Source organism: Anopheles bellator, chromosome X (assembly GCF_943735745.2).
Source record: "Anopheles bellator chromosome X, idAnoBellAS_SP24_06.2, whole genome shotgun sequence".
Classification (NCBI taxonomy): domain Eukaryota; kingdom Metazoa; phylum Arthropoda; class Insecta; order Diptera; family Culicidae; genus Anopheles; species Anopheles bellator.
In genome coordinates, this window is record NC_071287.1 from 10,673,690 (window position 1) to 10,696,008 (window position 22,319).

The 22,319-nt window shown below is 52.4% G+C and overlaps 2 protein-coding genes across 2 annotated transcripts in view; one reads left to right on the forward strand and one right to left on the reverse strand.

Moving 5' to 3' along the window:
- The first annotated feature begins 5,681 nt into the window (after positions 1-5,681).
- LOC131213586 (uncharacterized) lies at positions 5,682-7,333 on the forward strand. Its single transcript, XM_058207655.1, has 4 exons — positions 5,682-6,292; positions 6,354-6,609; positions 6,694-6,850; positions 6,916-7,333. The coding sequence occupies exons 1-4, from the start codon at positions 6,155-6,157 to the stop codon at positions 7,028-7,030; spliced, it is 666 nt and encodes a 221-aa protein (XP_058063638.1). The 5' UTR covers positions 5,682-6,154; the 3' UTR covers positions 7,031-7,333.
- A 13,089-nt stretch (positions 7,334-20,422) lies between these two features.
- The window catches only part of LOC131213733 (ice nucleation protein-like), a 3,725-nt gene continuing 1,828 nt past the window's right edge, over positions 20,423-22,319 (reverse strand). The window contains exon 7 of the mRNA XM_058207848.1: positions 20,423-22,319. This exon is cut by the window's right edge and continues 24 nt beyond it. Coding sequence (XP_058063831.1) covers positions 20,423-22,319 — 1,897 coding nt within the window.

Here is a 22,319-nt window from a genome sequence, read left to right on the forward strand (position 1 = left end):
AAGAACCTATTCATAAGGGCTTGTTGGCTTAATACAAAAAAGATAAAACATGTTATCGTCACTGATCTTCATCTTCACATATTCGTTGCTCCTTTTTTGTGGTTCTTTACGTGGATAGATCCCATTGCAACATTACGCTGATGGAACTATAGCGTTGGAAAGGACACCAAACGGGCATGGTGTGAATAGTTGTCACAGGACGGAGCTAGTCAGCGGCAGCAATGTCGACTTGGTGATGGCCCTACTAAATAGGTTCTCCATCTGATCCGACTACGCCCCACCCTGGCGGAAGCAGCCACAATACCAACAAATGATCTCCTTGTTGCAGGCGACTCTGACGCGTGCTCCAATGATCGGGGTAGCAAAAGAATACATAAGAGAGGACAACTCCTCCTGGAAACGTTGAGCAGACTCGTCGTGATCCTATGCAGTGCACGTGGTACCTTCAGCAAGCATGCTTACGAGTTCACCATCGATGCATCATTTATGCAGCCAAGATCGATATCCTGTGGTCATGGCAGCACCCCAACACAGCAACAGTGGTCACCACTACAGGCAGGCAAATTACGAATTGCGCGAGAGGTCACTTGGTACGTGTAGCGATTTTATCGAACAATCAGAAAAAGTATAGCTTTTAGCTTCAGAGAAACTATAACCCTGTGGGCCAACAAACAAGAAAGAAATATAGATTCGAGGACTCGATCTGCTGCGAGTTCGTGCCTGAGCTTATCGAGACTAAATCACTTTCTTTCACAAGCTCCTCGAGGTTTCAGCTCGAATATGATGTAACAGTTCCACCTATCAAACGGCCTATCAGCCGTCACTGTTTTGTAAAAGTGATACATTAACAGACGATGGGAAGGCGCAACAGGTGAGTCAGTCCCCAGCCTCATTTGTTCGTACATTGACTCAACAACCAATAGGCAGGGGTTGATACCCCTAACCTAAGCACTTGTGTGCCACAGACCACAGCTCATTGGCCGTGGAGTGGAGGAGACCCGAACGGAGCATAAATTACGCACCGCACCGATCTCACGATCCGCGCGCAGTAATCGATTTACGTCGGGCCGGTCGGTGGCCTGCAAATTTCACTTTCGCCCAGAAAAAAAATAAACACCGCCGTGGACTTCTGAGAGGGCAAAGCGTAGGTGAAACAAAGCAATCCAACACACTCCAGTCCATTGCGCCTCTCTGGTGTGATTTCGCACGCCATCACTCTCGCACGCCGCCATTGTGCCGTATCCCAAGGCGCCCTGTACTCTCACCTCACCCAGCGTAATCATTTCCCTAACCAACCGTAATGGGCCGACCGCCACTCTCGCCGCGGCGAGGTGAGCCCATGCGAGTGCGACGCGGAAGTTAACTTTCCCCGTCGAACGGGATATTAAATGACGGCGGGGCGTTTGCTGCTACCACCACCTGGAAAGGCCAGTAATTAATGCTTCCAATCGCTTACGCACCTCATCGCACCCGTGTAGTGCCAAGGCGTCTAGGATAAGAGCGAGCCCTTTAATCGGGGACCTCACCATCGGTAGAGTTGGAAACAAAGGCCATGGCCACGTGAAAGTCGCTTCATCGGAAGCACCCTCCCCCCGGGCGATGGAGACATATCCCACCCGCGGTCTTCCCCAAAACGTCAGTGCACTTGTCCCCGGACCCAAAATGTGGCCCGAGTGTCTACCGTTTCAGCTGTTTGCTGGCAAGGTACCAGCTTTCAGCATTCAATTTACCCGGAGCTGGCCACCCGGTGCAATTGGAGAACCTGAAGCATCAACTACAGAAAATCTGGCATGACCGTCCGTGGGGCACGAGTGAACAAACACTTTCGGCATTGTTCGTTTGTTAATTTCTCGCGGCTGCCTTGAGAAGCGCACCTACAGATTACGAAAACCTGGGTGCCCTGGACTGGGGGTGCTCGTGAAGCCGCCACCCTTTCGTTGGTCAGACACTTTGTTTTGCCGCACTTAAACCATATTTTAAATATGTATAAACAATCTACCCGCTGCCTGAGCTCGAGCTAGCACAATTGAACCGACCCACGGTTGCCGGTTGAAAATCTGTTCCGCCATGGTTAATCCTTACTCCAGAGCATGGGACGCTACGCACTTGGTGAAACGGTTAAAGTATGTCTAAATGAACACCACGCTCTCGCTTACGTCTCAAACACTCAACCTACATCATTTCAATAAAGACACTCAACGCCCGCTAGTACGACTTACAACTTACTGGTACACGTAAAGGATATGAAACTGCTTCTCAGGATGTTCTCAGGCCGTGCCAGGAACGGGGATTGCCCCTAGGCCTCACCATTTGGCGCCTGGAAACGCCGTTCGAAAGCTGTGAGGTGACCGCGGGGCGCGGTGGAGTGCGCTCTTCGCACCCGGTCGCCGCGCATTGTCGCCCCGTTCGGCGCTTTCGGAGCTTGGCGAATCACTTTTCGGCATCTAATTGTGCGCAAACGACCACCGGTCACCACACTGGCCGCTGGACCCGCGAGCCAGCCAGCCGAGGCAGCGATTCATCCGAAGCATCTCTCCCGTCCGCGTTGCCGCGTCATCGACTACGCGGACCACGTTCGTAGCCTAAATTTGGGTTTGTTGGTGCTTGGAGGCACAAAAGAGAAACTGTCCTCCATTTCGCCCCATTGAGCAGTGACTAGGCCGGACAACGCACGCAGCTTGAATGGTTAGTTCCGCGAATGGCGCGCGCCACCACACCGTTAAACCGTCGACGTGTTTTTCGTTTACCTTTTATCTAGATAATTTATTCAGACAAGCTTAGTTGCACATTTGCGTTTAGGTTTCCTTCTACATCCTCCCAGTCTGTTTAAGATTAACAAAATAAAAACAAAACTACATACACCGGTTGGTGTGAAAGCCGAGTGTTGTATGTTGCTTTGGTGATGCTTTTTTCCAATGTACGTCAAGGTTCATCATTACCCCCCGCTGATAGAGCAGCCGATAGCGCTCGTCGCTGTCAATGCAGCTGGCCTGGGTTCAAATCTCGAGACCGGTTGTCACTCAACCGGCTACGGTTTCGATTCCCGATACCGGCGTGCCAGAGGGAGTTGGCGCGGTGCTAACAACCCCGCCCGTAAAACTGCACTGTTACAGAGAGCATCAGAGATTAACATTGTCTCTGTTGCATCCTTAGATCGCCCAACGGTTGTAACGCCCAAATAAGAAGAAGAAGGTTCATCAACATCAGGTAGACTGTGTTGGTTCATACATTCAGGAAATCAAAACCGCAAAAAAACATTCACATCTCTGTGTTCAACAGAGCCCCCCCCCCGTAAGAATATACTTGACACCGCTAGTCGTTCCGAAGGTCGGTCGGATAACATATTCGGACGCAGTTCGGGCAAGCGCAACATTACCGCGGACCCAGACTCAGACGGGTTCGTCGCTTGCAGTCTTTTGATCGCGATGCGCGCGTGATAGACCGCACATACGAGAAGGTGTCTGCGGGTGCGGTTTTCTTTTCAGTTCTACCTATTCGACACTCTCCCATGAATTCGCTGGCTGTGTTTCTGTCCACTTTCTCGCACACACAGTGGACACCAGCGGCAGCGAGCGACATCGTCGTTCGCAACATTTCCGAGTCCGCCGCCCTTTTTAGCGCTCCCTGCTAAGCTTCTGCCGGCATCCCGTTCTCCACCGCGGCGGGTTGGTGGCTTGGTCATTTCGTTCGTGCTCTCATTTTTTTTCTTTATTTCTTTATCTGTGCTATGTAGCGTGTTTCTAGTGCGGCTTTCTCCACACTATCGCTTCCTACACTGCCCGGACACTCACGCAGCAGACTCGTGTGCGTGTGCTGTCGTCGCGTAAGGCGTGCGCATCGCCTGAGTTTTGCTTATCGAATTTTTTGTTTATTTTTTTGCCATCTTATTTTTGCTTCACCCGGGACACGCGCACTGTGCAGTGTTTATTATCATCTAGATTCTTCGTTTTCACGGCTCCGTTTGCCGACGCAACGCCCCCGGCGAGGGGGTCGTGTTGGAGTCGCGGACCGTGCCGCCGCTGCCGTCACCAGGTCCAGTCCGGAGGGCCGTTGCTTAGCAGAATCGGTGAGAAAGTCCGAAACGGAACCAGCTGAAGAATTTGCATTGTACACCGTGTGCGCGATCTCACCGTTTGGGCTCACGTCTCCTCGCTCTACCGGGTCCTGGTACATCACGCCCAGTGGCGGCCAGGCAGGATTATGACACATCAGCAATGCATCAGCCGGTGCCGGCCGGCGAATGCAGCGCGATCCACGTTTTTCCAAGCGCACCGGTCGCCATTCAATTAGCGTACCCCGTCGCAGCCGGCCCAGCTATCCAGCAGGCTTCGCTTTCGCCGAACGCTCGGTGTCACTGGATCACGGGCGTGTCGCCGGTGCCGGCCTGCATTCGAAATGCTGCGCCGTCTCGTCGTCGATTTTGGCCCCGACCACCGGGCATGACTTTCTCGCGTCGCGGAACGCTCTTACCCAACCGCCGGTCCGACTTGCGGGCCGGTCGGTCCGACTTGCGTGTGCGTGAGGGACTGCGCCAAACGAACACTCTGCGAAGCGTGTGGCACGAAGCGCGCGTATTTCGGAATGGCCTCAGTTGGCCAAACAAGGATGCCCGTGCCCGTGCGCGCTGGAACCTATCACCAACAGAACAAAGCGAACGGGCAACGCGACAGACGCTCCGAAAGATAAAGTAGTTAGTTTTGGCCGTCTCTCACTCGCCCGAGCCGTATGCGAGGGCTGTTCAAAAAGTAGTAAGGCATTTGAATTTCCGTATTTCCTTTTGAGTAGTCAGTTAATGTTTGACAGCTGTTTTGCTTGGAAAAGATTTGGCTCATCAGCGATGCCCATCTTTATCTCCTAAATCGTATCGAATGGCCGTGCCTTGCATTTTGCATTCTTTTTTTTGCATTTTTCATTTTCCGGAATGAGAAAAAGTCACAGAGGACCAGATCTAGAGAATACGGTAGCTTTGGCATCGTTAGCTTTGGCATATGTGAGCAGGGGCGTGACTGCCAATTTAGGGTATCCCAAAAATCCGGGTATCTGTGACGGATTGCTTCTGGCGAATTGCGCATAACTTGCAGGAAGTATTCTTTATTGACCGTTCTATCCTTAAACAACAACTCCTGATGCAAGACGACCCTGCAATCGAAGAAAGCTGTAAACAAGATTGTTTACCTTCGACCAAACTTGGCTTTTCGACGTTCACATCTTCTCGGCCCTCTGAAAATGTTTGAACCACCGATAGGCGCTGCTTTGAGTCATAATAGCTTCACCATAAGCCATAGTCAACATGTCGATTGTGTACGAGCTCTATATTTTTTGACATAAAATTTGATAAAGATTCTTTGCCCTACATTTTTTGGAAGAGGCAAACATCGCGCCGATGAGCCAAAGCACGTCCAATCTAAACAGCTGTCAAAAATTGACTGATTACTCCAAATGGCCAAACTTTTCACCATAAGTGAGTGACATGTGTAGCAACCTAGCGCCAGAAACAAATTCGTCGCCCGCGCAAATTGAAATGTTTTATTACTTTTTGAACCGTCCTCGTACGCACACGCCATATTGTTATCTGAGGCTGCACTCCGCTGAACCGAGAACCGAGTCTGCGCACCATTCTCGCTTATCTCGCACTCACCAACGGCCCTAGTGCGAACTGGATGCCTTTCCACAACGGGCGACCAACAAGGCCAGCAGCGGGTGATAAATACGGCCCGGTCCGTGCTTCCAAGATAAAACAAAAGCGATGGTGCTGGTGTGTGGCTGAAAACTATCCCGAGTGAAAAGTAAATCCAAAACCAGCGAACAAACACCGGCGCAGCTGCCGGAAGTGTTGCCCTTGGTGCTGCTGCTGCTGGAACAGCGGAAACTTTCGAACGAATTGAGCGCACGATAGTGATCGGCGCGCAGGGCGATCGGCGAGTGAACAAACACCCTGCGGCCATCCGTCGACCCCCCTCACCCCCCTAACCGAGCCCTGTGGGCCGCCCGGGAGAAATTTGATTATTCATTTTCGCCAATCAAATCAAAACACCATAAATCGGCCCCATCCCGGCCCGGACCGCCAAAGCTGGTCCAATAAACCGAAACACGTTCGGAACGCGGAACGGAACGCTGCCAGTGAGCGCAATCAACGGGCCAGGCGGCAACGGCTATGGTGGCTTGTGAGCTCGGGAGACGGCGACCGGTAGCGCGCCCGTTGCTGGTCCTAGCGCTGCTCGCGGCGCTATGGGTGGACCAGTGTGCTCAACAGATACCTCGCAGCAGGGCACGCAACGACCGATGCCCACGGGTAAGCATCCCGTCTTTCCCGCCAACCTTTCTTCTCATGCGCGCTAATCCACTCGGTGTAGGTACGGGCGATGCGCAACTTTAATCTGAACGCTATGATGGGTGCGTGGAACGTGATCCAGTACTTCGCCTCCTCGGAGGCGCTGCCCGAGTACGGCTGCATGCGCAGCTTGTTCTCGACGTCCGACGGCTACGTGACGATGAACTTCACCTACGTCTTCCTAGACGACCCGGCGGCCGCCTTCCAGCAGGGCAACATCACCTGGATCATCCCGAACTACGAGCAGCCGGCGCACTGGGTGCACGCCGAGAGCAGTTGTAAGTAGGGGCCCCTCGGGGATCCGCTTACGGCGGACCTGATGCACTGATACTTCGTTCCATCCTTCGTTCGTTTCGGGCCAGACGAGGAGATCTACAACACGTACGTCATCGATACGGACTACGGCTCGTGGGCCCTGCTGATGCACTGCGCCGAGAAGACGAAATCGCAGAAGTACCTGTCCGCGCTGATGCTATCGCGCGACCCGATTCTGGCGCCCAACGTGGTCGCCTTTCTACGGTAACAACGGTGCACACCGTCCCGATCGCTCTCACCGATCCGATACCTTTCCTATACCGTTCTAGCGAGAAGCTGCCCCGCTACGACATTGACGTGGAGCAAATGTTTCCGATACGGCAGGACGGCTGCGCCAGCAACGACGCAGCCGAAGGGGGCCGGTACTACGTGGAGCACGTTTGATCAGCGTTTCGGTTCCGGTCCCTGGCCCCGACGTCGTGGCGAGCTTGCGGTGGTGGCCGAATTTCGTCCTGTATTGCTATGCTAAGTACAGCGTGTGTATGACAATGGGCAACGCTCTTCGTTTCGGATGGTGACGCCTCGCAGAAGCAGAGTGCCATGGGTGAGGATATCAACAACATACTGGAACAGGATGTGGCCGAGGAGAAAATACGGAACGGAACGGAAATCTATGCCAACCCGATGGCCCGTTGGGCCGGGCGGGACAAAACAGAGAGCGCGTGGATGGTCCGCTCGTCCCCCGGTGGGGCGGGGAGGTGGATGGGGGGTGGGGGGGTCCGAATGACTAAAACAAGTGGCAGGTAGAGGCCAGCACCGATCGCACCGACCGACAGTGGACTCTGTGAACCAATAACAAACAAAACGGCACGCTAAACATGATTAGAAATCAATTGATGGATGTCTTCGGCCAGGTCGGCCCGCCAGCCGCCGGTTGCCGGGAGCCGGTTCCCGGAATGGGATATGAATACGGGGGGAGGGAGAATACGCGGGGCGTCCTCATCTCACCGCCAGCACCAGATCCGCGCCACGCTCGAACCGGCCCCTGTCCGTGTGAGAAAGTCACCAGAGGGCCACGCGAAAGGAAAGTAACAAAAAAAAATCGAAAGAAAAAAAAAGGCGATGGACACTGCTGGGGCGTCGAGTCCGGATCAACCCCCCTCACTCCTCAGCCGCCGCCCGGGTCCGGTCTAAGGGGAAAACAGCCAACCAACCAACCATTTTTGCAATCGATTCTAAAATAGTCGAACGGGGCCGTAGAGTGCGAGTAGAGTGGTCGGATGGAAAGCAACCGGACCGCTGGAGGTTCCCGGGGGGGATGGGGAGGGAAGGGGTTATGCGCGGTGCCGGTCCAAGCTGATGGGAATGGGAATGGTGAAACGAAAATCAGAGACATAGCGCACCGCAACCGGTGAATGACAGGCTCCCTAACCCGGAGCCTGCCTCTGGCTGCGCAAACCTGTTGCGCGGCGATCTCCCGGAATGAAAAGCAAGAGAGGGTGCGGGGGGACGGGGGGGGGGGGGGCGGCGCCGGGGGGGTGGATGGTCGGCCGGAACCACCGGCCGGTTGGTAGAAAACGGCATCAACACAAAAACGAAGCGACGAAGAGCGAAAGGATCTCGTGAAAGGACCGGCAAAGGACCAGAGGAGAGCGCGTAAGGGTATTTTGCTGTATGCTTGTCTGTGTGTGTTTGTGTGTGTGTGAGAGAGAGAAAGGGAAAGATGATGGAAAGGGTGAAAGAAACGGAGGCGGGGATGGGGCGCGAAGCGAAGTGAAAAGTGGCACAAGGCACGCACAGGTCAAAAAGGCGGCAGCAATTTGGTGGTCCGGTGTCTCCTGCGGCCCGCCCCATTTGGCACAGTTAGTCTGTGCCCCCCGAGGGCAGGATACTGTAGGTATATGTCCCGCCGAACCCGAGCTAGAACGGCGGTAGAAGGGCGAACCGGCGACCATCAACAGGTCCGTCGTACGCACTTTGCTGGAAAGTTGCACCGAAGCTATGGACGATCCCAGCAACTTTGACCTCATTTGTGCAATCCACTTAACGGCCACCTGGCGCGGGCCGGACACCCTGGGAGGGCCCCCTCAGAAGCGCTCACTCTCACTTCTTCAGCAGCGCGTGACGCGACATTCCTTGGCGCGGCGCGGCGCGCGAGCGAGCCCTCCAGCGTCCAGCGCCCAGCGTCCAGCGTCCAGCGTCTAGTCCGGTCCGGTCTGGTCCGGACGGTATCGTTCAGAGATACCGTCGGCGGCGGCCGGCGTGGAATCTGACGGGTTCCCGGCGAAGGGAAAAGAAAATATTTGTGACTGATTTCTTTTCCCTAATGGTGTTGTCTTTCCTTTTCGTTCCGTTCGCCCACAGACACGTTTTTTGGCCTGCGTCGAGTCGTAGTCGTCGTCGTCGTCGCCGGCGACGAGATCTGGGAACCGCGCGAACCGGCTGCGGCACTGCTCGCCTCACCTCGCGCTGGCTCGCGCCTTGTCCGGCGCGCGCGTCCCATTCATCACCTCGGCTGCCGGGCTGCCCGGCTGCCCGGCTGACATGGAAACACACCTAGGCAAGTGCTCCGTGCCGTGCCCTTGACTCTAATGCTTCTCCCAGTCAGCTCGGCGGCTTTAGTACCTCTTCGCGTGCTTCTCGTCCGGGGCAGACTTTCTGGCTGCCCCAGTTCCCGTTCTAGGTCCCAGGCCTAGGTTTGGTGTACATATATTCGGTACACCATTCGGTTAGCTCGATCGGCCGCAGACATCGGCTGCCTTTGGCCGGCCGCCGGCTTCAACTTTCTCTCTTCCACATTCTGGACGGCCCTTCTCGACTCGTATCTGCATACTTTCTCATATCACCCCTCACGTTAAGCCACTCGGTCGGTCAGGTCGGTCGTTCGGGTGATGTCCTCACCCGTCGTCAAACCTGTGCCGTGAAACGTGGCGGTTACCATGAGCGGGGAAGGTCACTGTCACGAGTGAGGTTCCGACAGCGACGGATGCTCCAGAGCTGGTACTTGTTCGTACGATTGCAACTAGGACTCAATGCCAAGGCAGAGGTTATATCACAAACCACACAACACACCAAACTGTGCCTTGGTTCGCCACATGTACCTTAGTCAATGACCGGACGTCCGGACCAGTAGGGACCGATCTCGATCGCAGCCATTCCCCGATCACGATACGTATCCGACAAGGGCACACAACTCACACCAAAAAACAAAACCACGAAAACTTAAAATGAAACATAAAAATGACCGATGGAAAACCAGCAAGAAACAATAAATAAAGAAAGAAAGCTAGAGAGAAAGAAAGAATGCAAGAAGTGAAGATAAAACGGAAAACACAAAAACCGGTGCTTGGGGAAACATAGTGAGATAGAGTCAGAGAAAGAGCGAGAGAGAGAGAGAGAAAGAGTGAGAGAGAGAAAAAGAGGATAAAAGAAGAATGTAAAATGGCACAGCAGTGCGAGAGAGAGCGAGAGAGTGGCCGAACGGGTGGATGAGCGAGGCCAGGTCCGAAGATCTGGCCAGATGGCCGTGAGCTGAATTGAGACATGAACACACGATACGCAGAAATGCGAAAATAGCACTATCACTTTAAATTGGTACTTTCCAAAACGTCAGGCTAACGGCATTGTCGCTCTTGGCCCGTTACTACTTTCGCACCCAAACAGGCCTGTATGTGTGTGTTTTTTTTAATAACTCCAGAGCCCGGAGAGTACAGTTCGTTTTGGCAGGGCGCTCGACCAGCCCAGTACTACTACGCTATGAACCTACCGTAGGGAAACAGCTAGCCAGCACTCAGCAGTAGACCCAGAATCTCTAGAACAAAAATGCAGCCGACGCATCCGTCGTGTGGGGCCCGTCGTTTTATCAATTTTGATTTGGAGAAACTATTGCGGAGGGTGCACCTTACGTTGCAGTCAGCGGACTCTGGGCATTCGCACGGTTTCCGGTGGGTCAACAAATGGCCAGCACCAGCAGAAGAGAGACCGCGCATCGGACGTGGCCCGAGAGAGGGAACTAGATGGGTGGTATTGGATTCCCCACTGCAACAATCCATTGCTGGTATCCGCCGTCAGGGTTTTCACCTGTCGTTACGCGGCCGCGGTACAATACGCCCTGCTGTCTAGCTCTCAATTCTCCTAGGAGCGGGCCCGGGAATGGCCGTCACTGCCACCAAGTTCTTCACGTCGTCGTCGTCGTCACGGCGTCGTCTGCCTGTTAGCGTCATGCCTCGTGAAGAATTGCAGATAGTTCTCTTTGTGACGCGCCGTCGTGTGTGTCTGGAATCCGGAAGTCAAGGCCAGCGATGACTCCGGCAGGCCTCACAAGCAAACCGTCTAAATTCTCTAGGGATCCTCTTATAGGGAGCACCCGTGCATTCCTGCACGCGATAGGTGCTTCGCGTGTCACTTCTCAGCACTTGGTCCACGGTACTAACCGCAGCTCTTTCTTTCTCTTTCTCTCTCTTTTTCGCTCTTCTTTAACCAGTTCCCTTTTCTCGTTCTCTACCGAGGGTCGCGGTATCCACGACTATCTTTCTTTGCATGTGCTTATCCCCGCCTCACTTTCTTCCGGGTGTGATGTTTGTGCATGTACTGGGGTGATCAATAAGTTCTTTGCCTCGATACTATGGGGCGCTGCTATGGGCTTAATTGTTTTTATTATTACATTGGCACACTCTTCGTATGAACGTATGTGAAGTTTCATTTCAATCGGTCGCTTTTTTTACAAGCCACTTAGTATCGACGTGTCACAGTACTTTTCACAACAAAAAAATCAAGTATCTTGCAGTGATTGAGTTTTTTTTTATTTTTGGAAGGTTTTAAAGCAAAGGAATATTATGAACGAACGTTGAAAGTGTATAAGGACTCTTTACCTTCAATTAGGGGGTGAAATGTGGGAGTTCAATTTCTGAGTTTAAATGTGGTCGTACTAGCTTTCAAGGTAATCCACGTCAAAAACGTCAAAAACAGACACAACACTCACAATAGTACAAAAATACGGGATATCGTATTGGAAAATCGTTGAATCACTGAAAGAGGTTTACTACAAAGCCTAGCCATCTCATTGAGCAGTACAGCCAACATTTGGACTGAAGTAGTGGGTTTCCAAAAGCTGATTGCAAAATAGATACCGCATTCGTTAAAAATTGAACAACGACACAAGATATCACAAGAGCATTTTGAAAATGGCGAAGAACAATGAATTAAACTTCGAATTGTTGCAGTATCCACCGTATTCACCAGACTTGGCCCCTACCGACTTCCATCTATTTTCAGACCCAACAAAATCATGCGTGAAAAGCGTTTTCCATCGAATGATGACGTCATAACAGCTGTGGAAGTGTATTTTGAAAGCGTTCCAGTTTTTCGCTTCAGGGATGGAATCCTTAAATTGGAGTCTCGTACGATCAAGTACAATGTTGTTCAGGGAGGCTATACTTTATAACAAAGTGAACTTCAAACCATAAAAAAGGTGTTTTCTTATCGAGGCAAATAACTTACTGAACAGCCTAGTATGTAGCCTTGTGTTTTGTACAAATTGTCGATCGGCTTCCGTCCGTCCGTGCGGCGGCAAGAAAGGCAGACACCGGGTGTCCGGGAACGAACCAGAACAAAACGAAGAAATATTTCCAACAACGAACAACGAAAACGGACGGAGAGTCGCGACTCCACTCCCGAGGAAAGCTGCCAAAAACCAGGCAAGAAAAAAATGCGCAGCCGCGGGCAACTTAGCAGGGCCCAGAGCGTTGGAATCTCCCGGGACCTATTGGGACCCCTGAGGTCCAAGCCAGCGCGCGAAACCCGTCGATGTCCCACCATCACCGAGCGGTCGGTCTGGTCTGGTCTGGGTCTCGTCTCGTGCACACTCTCGTTTTTGTCCGGCCCCCCCGTCCGGCCGTCATTCCGCTCGCCGGTCGGCCTCGGCGAGGCTTTCGCGCGGAGAAGAGCGAAAGCGAGAAGAATGCCGATTCGCGGCCCGGCGAAAGCAGCCACCGAGAGTCCGGGTGACTGCTGCTGCCGGATGCGAGGATCGCAGCGGCGTGAGGAAGCGGATGGTGGTGCGGGGGGAAAGGGGGGGGGGGGGGGCGGAGGGGATTCGGAAGGGGCCAGAAACGAGGCCAGCCGCGGGTGCTTTCTTTCCGTATTCGGCGGCGGCCGCAGCTCACCTTTCGGGGTCTGCGAGGCAACTGCGCGATGGCTACGATGATCATCGTCGTCATCGTCGCCGTCGCCGTCGTCGTCGTCATAGTCGTCGTCGTCGACCGAGGCGAAAGCCAGGAGAAAAGGCTACGGCACGCATCATTCCGCCCGAAAGCCCGAAAGCCCGAGTGCACCCCAGGCCCGAAGTGCTGTGATCTTCGCTGCTGCTGCTGCTGCTGCTGCTGCTGGTGCTGGTGGGGTTGCTACTTCATCTTCACCACGACCATCATCATCATCATCATCATCGTCGTCGTCGTCGTCGGAGTCGTCATCAGCGCCATCCACCACATCACAGCCACTGCGGCAGTGACAGCCAGCGGAGCCACCAAAGGGAGAGTAACTATAACGGCAAAGGCTAACAGGTGAATTCAACATTCGACCATAGACAATCGTGGCGTCCGGACGCGCCTTGCAAGACTGCTGCCGCTGCTGCTGCTGAAACCGATACCTTTCCCCGGGAACTGCTGCTACTGAACGAACGAGTTCACCGCGGTGTGATAACAGTTTGCGGCAGCCTGCGCAGCCTCAGAGTAGCCCTCTCAGAAACGGTCTCGGAGGTCCCCGACAGACACGTGCTGCAAAATACCTGGGCGATACCTGTGGAAACACCGGCTCGTGCAGACCGGCGTGCGACGCGTGTGAATCAGTGGCGTGTGTGATGTGCCAGTGGTAACGCCAAGAGTGACAACAACGGAGAGAGATATAGAGTAAACGTCAGAGCAGAGACACAAACGGTGCGCATCGCTGCAAGAGCTCGTGCTCGGATCGAGATCGATCAAGTGACCGCCAGTGCGTGCGTGCGTGCATGTAGGTGCGTGCCCGTCGACAACAGAGTGGTGCACAGTCGTGTGAAGTAACCGATAAGAGGTGAGAACGTGCGGTGAGCTTTCGCCGGAAGCTACATACGGGGGGTGCGGGTTGCGGGGCTCTCTACCACCAGGGGCGTCTGTGGCGAAGAAGTGACGTTTCAGCAATCAAAGCCGCTGGGCACCCTCGGTTCTAATAGCCTCGCTAGGAGCTCGCTTCAATCAAACGCTCGCGTGGGGCAAGCGTCCCGGCAATCGGTGTCACGTCACGAGCACGAAGGTGTCAGACACCGGACGACTGAGACCGGGTGACGGAGAGACGGATGATGTGGAAGACGGTTTGTGGTGTACAATTTGGGGAGTAAAAGTCAAAGTCGCCAAAGTGCGCAATGTGCGTGCCCTTCCGGTTTTATTCGTCCATCGATTTTCCTTGAAGCCTTGAGCCACTTACCCTTTTCAAAGCTGGCCGAACGAGTGAGCGCTGCCTGATACCTGGTTTGCGTGCTTTGTCTCGTCACACAAGTCCCTGGTGGAGTGTGTGAAGTGTCAACCACTTGCACCCGTTCGCCAGAAGTAACAGGTCGGCTACAGCGACAGCCAGGGACCCACCGGCTAGGTTGCTAGGTCCAGGTTCGGTAGTACCACGTACACGGTGTGCTCGTCCACGCACAGGTACACTGAAATAGATGACATTGCGTGATGATTCCGTGAGAGTTCGTTCTACCAGGATGTGGACCATTTGAAGGGTGCCTCTAGGTTGATGGAGTGGTTACGTTATATACGTTATGTCCAACGATGGCATCAAGACCGCTCTAGAATGGCCAAGCAGCGGTGGAACTCTGCCGGTCTTGTGGCCTCGAGCACTCTGGCGGCCCAGATGGCAGTGGGAAAAGTATTGCACTTGCGCTGCTAACAGACTCCAAGATACGGTAATAGGTAAATGATGACCGGATGTGCACTGAGCTGGAATTCACTGGGGCACTGCATGGCTCCATGCGTTGAGTTTTTTTTAAATTTTTGGCGTCCACGTGGACAACCACGATACTGATGTGGATTGGATTTTTGCTAACCAGTTGACAAGAGATATGGCTGAAATGCTGATAGATACCGAAGCGATCCCCTACGAACTAGCACTGGAAACGTGTATGGGTGTGGACTACCAAAGTACTCACAACGGGGGACTTCTGTTTCGTCTGTTTGATTGTTGATCGGGCTGCCAACTTTCGGTCGTTGGTAGCTCCGTAGCCAGACCCATTGCCAGATTGCGCCCGGGTGTGGAACCGGATGATAAAGCGAGGTGGGAATTGGTACACCTACCGCAGCACTTGCAACACAGCACTCTGCTGGGTTCGCTTTGTTCACTAAACTCCACTCACGCAGCCACACGACGGCACCACGATGCGGAGAAGCGATGTTAGTAAATTGGAAAAATAAACAAGAAGTTGAATAGCTAAATCCAATTCTTTTAGCTATGCCAACATCTTGCCAAGTTGCCAATTTGACGTGGGTGACGCGGGTGTTGGGCGCTGGTCTAACTCGGTGATGCGGCTCGGTTCGTGGTTCTGTCGTAACTGATGGAACCGTCCCAACGCTGATGCATAGCTAAACATTCCGGCCCGCCGCCTTGCGCCGGGCGAGCCGTTTGAGCACCCTGATCACGTCTTCCGGGTCCATACTCAGACCAAACCCAGCACTATAGGACTATGGTGAATAATAATCCCTCACGATGAACGATGGGTTTTCGGTGCGATCCAGCTCGTTACACATGCATAACGCGCAACGCCAACAACCATTAGCCGCAGCTCAACTGCAGCGGCTCCACTGAGCTGCCGTTTCGATCACTGTGGGTTGGTCGGTCTGAGCGCGCCGAGTCCCGGGCATTACGCGGGTCGCGATAAGCCCGGCGGCGGATGGATCGGACCCCAAATGCGGGATGTTGCTTCCGCTATGGCCACAGCGGAGCTGACTGCCATCCTGCCATGGTGATATCGATGGGGCAAAGAGCGGACATACAGCGCGAAGCGGCCGATTGACGGACCTGATTAACATGCAGCACACCGAGCTCACCTCACAGTGGAGCGTCGTAGCGTCATTGTTCGTCCCGTTCGAAAATCGTAGTCCGTGTTTGGTCCGCGTTGCCTTTCGCCTTTCTCGCCACCTGGGCCCAGGATTCGGGACCATTTCGACCACCACCCAGCAGTGCGCGTGCAGTGCCCAAAGGAAGTGACACTTCCTGTGCACGACACACACGCTACCTGCGCCACCGTTGCATACCGGGAGAACCGCAAATACGTAATATTGTTCAACCTGGGCCCATGTCACACTTGGACGTTAGGCGCATATAGGGAATGTAGGGCGTGGTCCCTCCCCCCGGGTCTGACGTCAGATGGCGCGGCGGGCGTCCGGGTAGGTAGAGGGTCCCGGAAAGGTGATCATCCAAAAGTGAGCCCATTTCTAGCGTCATCTGTCATCAAATGATCGTGCGAGCCTTCGGTTCGCCTTCAGTCCATAACCGGCCACGGACACTCTCTCTATCTCGCGTCCATCTGCCGACGAAACGTACCTCACCGCAGAGAAACTCGGTGTAGAATCTTCCAGCTCGGGTTGTCGCAGGTTCGCGATGTCTCCGCGGGCGGTAAAAGCTATTGGGCCAGGGCGGCCTCGAGAGCTTGGCGCTCGAGCCCGCTGCCAGGTGACAGTGCCTTTCACCTGCCTACCACCGTGCCAGCTGGGTAGATGCGAAATTGGGCTACGGGAAACGGGGAACGGTTCGAGGTCGAGAAAGAAAGGAGCAGAAAGCTCGCCATGGCGCGCGTGGCGATGATCCTGACGAATTACTGCGCAGTGTTTCCGCGCAACATCCGCTGAAGTTAGTCACTCCGAAGTCCGGCTGTACTATAAACATTCTGTGAGAACCCCTCGTAGACTCCCAGGGGTGGTGTCGACGTGGACACACAATTAATATGCCCGGCCGATACAGCCTCTACGAAGTGGCCAAGTCATAGTACCGGCAAACAATCTAAACCGAATATCTACCTGGGGAATGCCTGGGCGTGGTCCACTAATGCGAACCTTCTTCTTCTGCACTCTTCTCCACAGGCAGGAACGTCCGTACCCCAAAATTGGCCATGCGGTTGACACGATTATTCTACTCTACGCTGTTGATTGGAATATTACAGGTAGGTAACCGATAGTGCCGACTCCGACAGAGTCACCCAATACCTACACGCTTATAGTTCATTATTTGTAACCGGGTAATTTGTTATTTGTAACTCTGTTCTTACCTGTCGTTGCGTGTGGACATTTCTACTGAGCAGCTGATTCGTTACATATTCCATGTCTGGTAGACCGATCGTGGGAGCAAGACAATAGGTTTCTGCACCGCACTGCGGCCGTGCCTTGCTTTGTTCTACTTCAACCTATAAAACGCGGCTCCACTTGCCCTGCGGCTATCGGACATCGGACGGGTTACTTTTTCCACTTTCTTTTCGAGATGCGTCTGCGACGTCGTCAGCGCGGCTCTCGCCACTTTCGAAATCTTTTTAAGGTTTTGTTGCTGCCACCCGTTCCCAACCTCGTATCCGTCCGACGGGACGGCCGCAGAACAAAACCGGTAGGAGCGAGCAGGTCCCGCCAGAGCTGCGTCCCGTGATGGGCAGCCCACGGCTTTGGGATGATGATGGACCATTGAGGGAAATCAATACGACGTCGGTGTCGTCTCTCTCTCTCTCTCACACACACACACACACATACACAGGTTAGCGCTTTTACTTTACCGTTGGGCAGTGTAGTTGCTGCGTATCTGCCTGTAACACTACAGGTCCTGCCATGTCCCTGCCGAAGTGTCGATATCGTTTGCCGAAAAGTAATCGTTGACCGATTCCAATGTCCCGGGTAACGCTCTGAATGTTCGGGAGAGCGAAGATTTGGCCTGCAAGGCCATATGGTACTCTCTTGGCCATGGCCATGTCCAGCAACGACGAGCGTCCCCATCCTGCCCCAATCATCGCCTTGCCCTTATGGTCATTGCCGATAGCCGGGGGGGGGGCTCCGTTTTGGACATCGTTCACTTTGCGACACAGGAGAGTTGCGAGGTTCCTACCGAGCTTTCTATTTACCACGACGCGAACGCGCACGGTCCAAACCGATTTCGAACCGCTTCGCTTGGAGTCTTCCAAGGAGCAGCGCAATGGCCAACTTCGCAAACGTCTTTTGGCACAGGGTCTGTTACAGCTTCTGCCAACACAAGCTCTTGCGCAGCGTTAGAGGGACACTTGTCTTCATCGTCCATTATCGGCGGCCACGATGCGTGCGTTGGTAACGCACATTTTCACCCGTTTGCAATTTTTCCGGGTGACATATGCGTCCAACACGTCTCGCCGTGGGTCTGCCGGTTGGGTTCCTATTGCCCTATGACAACCACGACCGACCGATCATAGCTGTGCACATCTCTAGCCCATCCCGCGTGTGTTGAAAAACTGCCGGCCTAAATGGAAAGGGTTAGTTTATTGTTTGATGAGAGAAAAATGAAAGCCACTACCTGCACTGACAATTGGGGTGGCCAAAGTCGCTGGTGTCGTGTAAGTATGACCAGCGTCCTAGCATCACTGTCAGATAAAAGGTTCCTCTATTCGTCCGTTACGGCACAAGATTGATTACACCACTTTCACGAATTAAAAAACAGTCAACACTTCGCCATCTTGCAGTTTAAAGATAGCCTATGCTTGGGAAAACTTTTAAATGTGTCTACTCCACACAGCAAAACCGTCGCCAGTGTCGTCTGTCTGTATCGTCAATTATCTGGCAAGAAAACTAAAATAATGCGTGCATTTAAGGAAGCAGGAAAAATATCGGAAACGAAAATGTTTAAATTAGCTTTCAGGCTACACTCATCAGCTTTCAAAACACTGCAACCTCTCCACAACTAGCAAGTGGAGTAATATCAGGTTGAGCAAAGTAATGCAAAACAAGTTTTATTGAATAATTTTACCACTCATGACTGGACATTGAGTTCATTCTAATTGATTTTATTAAACTTTCTCCTTTGTTTTCTCCGTAACTGTGAAAATGGTACCTGGCCTCAAATGGCCTTCCGCCTTTCGAAAGAAAATGCGAGTTCTGCTTATCGCACTATGCATTGGAACTCACACAACGCGAGAATTCGAAGATCTTGCTCGACTACCAACGGAGTCTCTGCTTGATGCCAAACATCCTGGTGAATTTATGCCACGTATATAAATCAGTTATAAGTTGCTACGAGCTCTGAACTTTCTTGTCACCCTGGGCAGCCTTTTACTCGCATGCTGACTCTAAATCACTGACACTGGCTGGTATTTTCAATGGAAAACAGAGGAATAAATCAGGTTGGCTCATTTCAAAGTAATTTATTATTTTGCGTGTACTTCAAAACTTTATTTAAGATGCTTTCAATTGTTCGATTTACGATCGATTTGTTGCCTTTAAAAATACCCTCACAATGCCTCTTTTGTAGAAAGCTTAGTCGTTATTGACGAAAAATTCGAGTAATCCATTTTCACAATCCTTTTTGAATCTCAATTTTTTATCATCCAGGAAATTTTGTAATGCGCGAGAAAGGTATCAATCGCTTGGTGCAAAGTCTGGACTATACGGTGGATGCGTTAAAACTTCCCAACCAAGCTACCGGACTTTCTGACGAATCACTAAAGACGTGTGTTAAGAGACGAATATTAGGTCATTATAACTCAAAGCATCTATAATACAAAAGAAAAAAAACTAAAGACGTGTGTGACCTTTCGTTGTCCTAGTGGAAAACAAAACCTATTTTGTTGGTCCTTTCTTGTCAATTAGTAGCATCCAACGGTGCATTCGTTGACGTTAGAGATCTGAATTTAAAGTTTGGTTCCATGGAAGCAACTCATAATAAACGATTCCTTTCAAGTCACACCATATATCCAATAGAACTTTCCTAGTCATTATGCCTGGTTTGGCCACCGGTTAATCTGTTAATCAATTTTACATTATATTGTCGTAAGTGACCCATTCCCTGTGACCCAGTAATTATCCGTTTAAGAAATGATTCGATTTCATTCCGTTTGGCCAAACATTCGCAGATGGAAATTCATGTTCATGTTTTTTGGTGTCAATAAATGTGGCCCACAAACATCGAGCTCCTTCGTTAATCCAGCTTTGCGCAAATTGCTTTAAACTGTTTGATTTGTAATCTTTAGGTCCTGATCAATGCTCAGGTTACTAAAATGCTGATCGACTTTGATTATTTCTGTAATTTTATCGACATTTTCGATTATGGTTCTGCCTGGGTAAGGTGCTTCTTTATCATCGGAAATAACTGAAACGGGTCGACGAAAACAAAATTTATCAAAACTTGTACTTAGAATATAGCACCATAAACAGTATGCAAATTATCAGTGGCCTATCTTGAATTTGCGCCTTTTTCAAAGATAAACTGTAAAATGTAGCAAATTTTCTCTTTGTTTACTTCCATCGTTAGTACGCAGTTACTGACAACTGAATGGAGCAAACAAAAAATAGTGACAGCATTGTTTGAAGTGTGAAGTGTCACCTTGACAACGAGTATAAACGATCGATACTTCGCGAGATATCGATCACTAAAGTCATCTATCTAGAAAATAATGAATTACTTTTTAGCCAGCCTTATAGTTGAACGACTTAGGGACGACCACATATGCGAAACGGAGCGAGGAAGCTAACTGCAGTAAAATAATCTGTTGTTTGAAGAAGTATAGAAACACTACAAATAATTTATTCGCTCCACAGCTACATGTTTTATATGATATCGAATTTTCTGCTTGACTAGTGTATAGTCACGTCATCAAGCCACTACTCCACAATTAGCACCAAGGGCTATATAAGCGATTATTAGCTGTATGTTTGCACAGTACTCCGAAACGAGGCTGCCATACTCTGGCTTTACAACGATACCACACAAGACCACGGGAGGTGCAGTCGATGTCGTCGTTATTGCCGTTGTCGAAGTTAAGGTGGTAGTGGCTGTTGTCGTAGTTCCTCCACCTGCAGCCGTAGTACTACCTCCACCGGATGCAGTAGTACTTCCTCCTCCTGCTGCTGTAGTAGTACTGCCTCCTCCAGCTGCAGTAGTACTTCCTCCTCCTGCTGCTGTAGTAGTACTGCCTCCTCCAGCTGCAGTAGTACTTCCTCCTCCAGCTGCAGTTGTACTTCCACCTCCTGCTGCTGTAGTACTGCCTCCTCCGGCTGCAGTAGTACTGCCTCCTCCGGCTGCTGTAGTGCTTCCACCGCCTGCTGCAGTAGTACTTCCTCCACCAGCTGCAGTAGTACTGCCTCCACCGGATGCAGTAGTACTTCCTCCTCCTGCTGCTGTAGTAGTACTTCCTCCTCCTGCTGCTGTAGTAGTACTGCCTCCTCCAGCTGCTGTAGTAGTACTGCCTCCTCCTGTTGCTGTAGTACTTCCACCGCCTGCTGCAGTAGTACTGCCTCCTCCGGCTGCTGTAGTACTTCCGCCTCCTGCTGCTGTAGTACTTCCACCTCCGGCTGCAGTAGTACTTCCACCTCCAGCTGCAGTAGTACCGCCTCCACCGGCTGCTGTAGTAGTACTGCCTCCTCCGGCTGCAGTAGTACTTCCTCCTCCAGCTGCAGTTGTACTTCCACCTCCTGCTGCTGTAGTACTTCCACCTCCTGCTGCTGTAGTACTGCCTCCTCCGGCTGCAGTAGTACTTCCACCTCCAGCTGCAGTAGTACTACCACCTCCAGCTGCAGTAGTAGTGCCACCCCCAGCTACTGTAGTACTTCCACCTCCTGCTGCAGTAGTACTTCCTCCACCGGCTGTGGTAGTACTGCCTCCTCCGGCTGCTGTAGTACTTCCGCCTCCTGCTGCTGTAGTACTTCCACCTCCGGCTGCAGTAGTACTTCCACCTCCAGCTGCAGTAGTACTGCCACCTCCAGCTGCAGTAGTACTTCCACCTCCTGATGCTGTAGTACTTCCCCCTCCTGCTGCAGTAGTGCTTCCTCCACCGGCTGCAGTAGTACTGCCTCCTCCTGCTGCAGAAGTACTGCCTCCTCCGGCTGCTGTAGTACTTCCGCCTCCTGCTGCTGTAGTACTTCCACCTCCTGCTGCAGTAGTACTTCCTCCACCGGCTGCAGTAGTACTGCCTCCTCCGGCTGCAGTAGTACTTCCACCTCCTGCTGCTGTAGTACTGCCTCCTCCGGCTGCAGTAGTACTTCCACTTCCGGCTGCAGTAGTACTGCCTCCACCGGCTGCAGTAGTACTTCCTCCTCCAGCTGCAGTTGTACTTCCACCTCCTGATGCTGTAGTACTTCCCCCTCCTGCTGCAGTAGTGCTTCCTCCACCGGCTGGTGTAGTACTGCCTCCTCCGGCTGCAGTAGTACTTCCACTTCCGGCTGCAGTAGTACTGCCTCCTCCTGCTGCAGTAGTACTGCCTCCACCGGCTGCAGTGGTACTTCCACCTCCAGCTGCAGTAGTACTTCCACTTCCTGATGCAGTGGTACTGCCTCCTCCGGCTACAGTAGTACTTCCACCTCCTGCTGCTGTAGTACTTCCACCTCCTGCTGCTGTAGTACTTCCACTTCCTGCTGCAGTAGTACTTCCTCCACCAGCTGCAGTTGTACTTCCACCGCCAGCTGCTGTAGTACTTCCACCTCCTGCTGCTGTAGTACTGCCTCCTTCGGCTGCAGTAGTACTTCCACCTCCAGCTGCAGTAGTACCGCCTCCA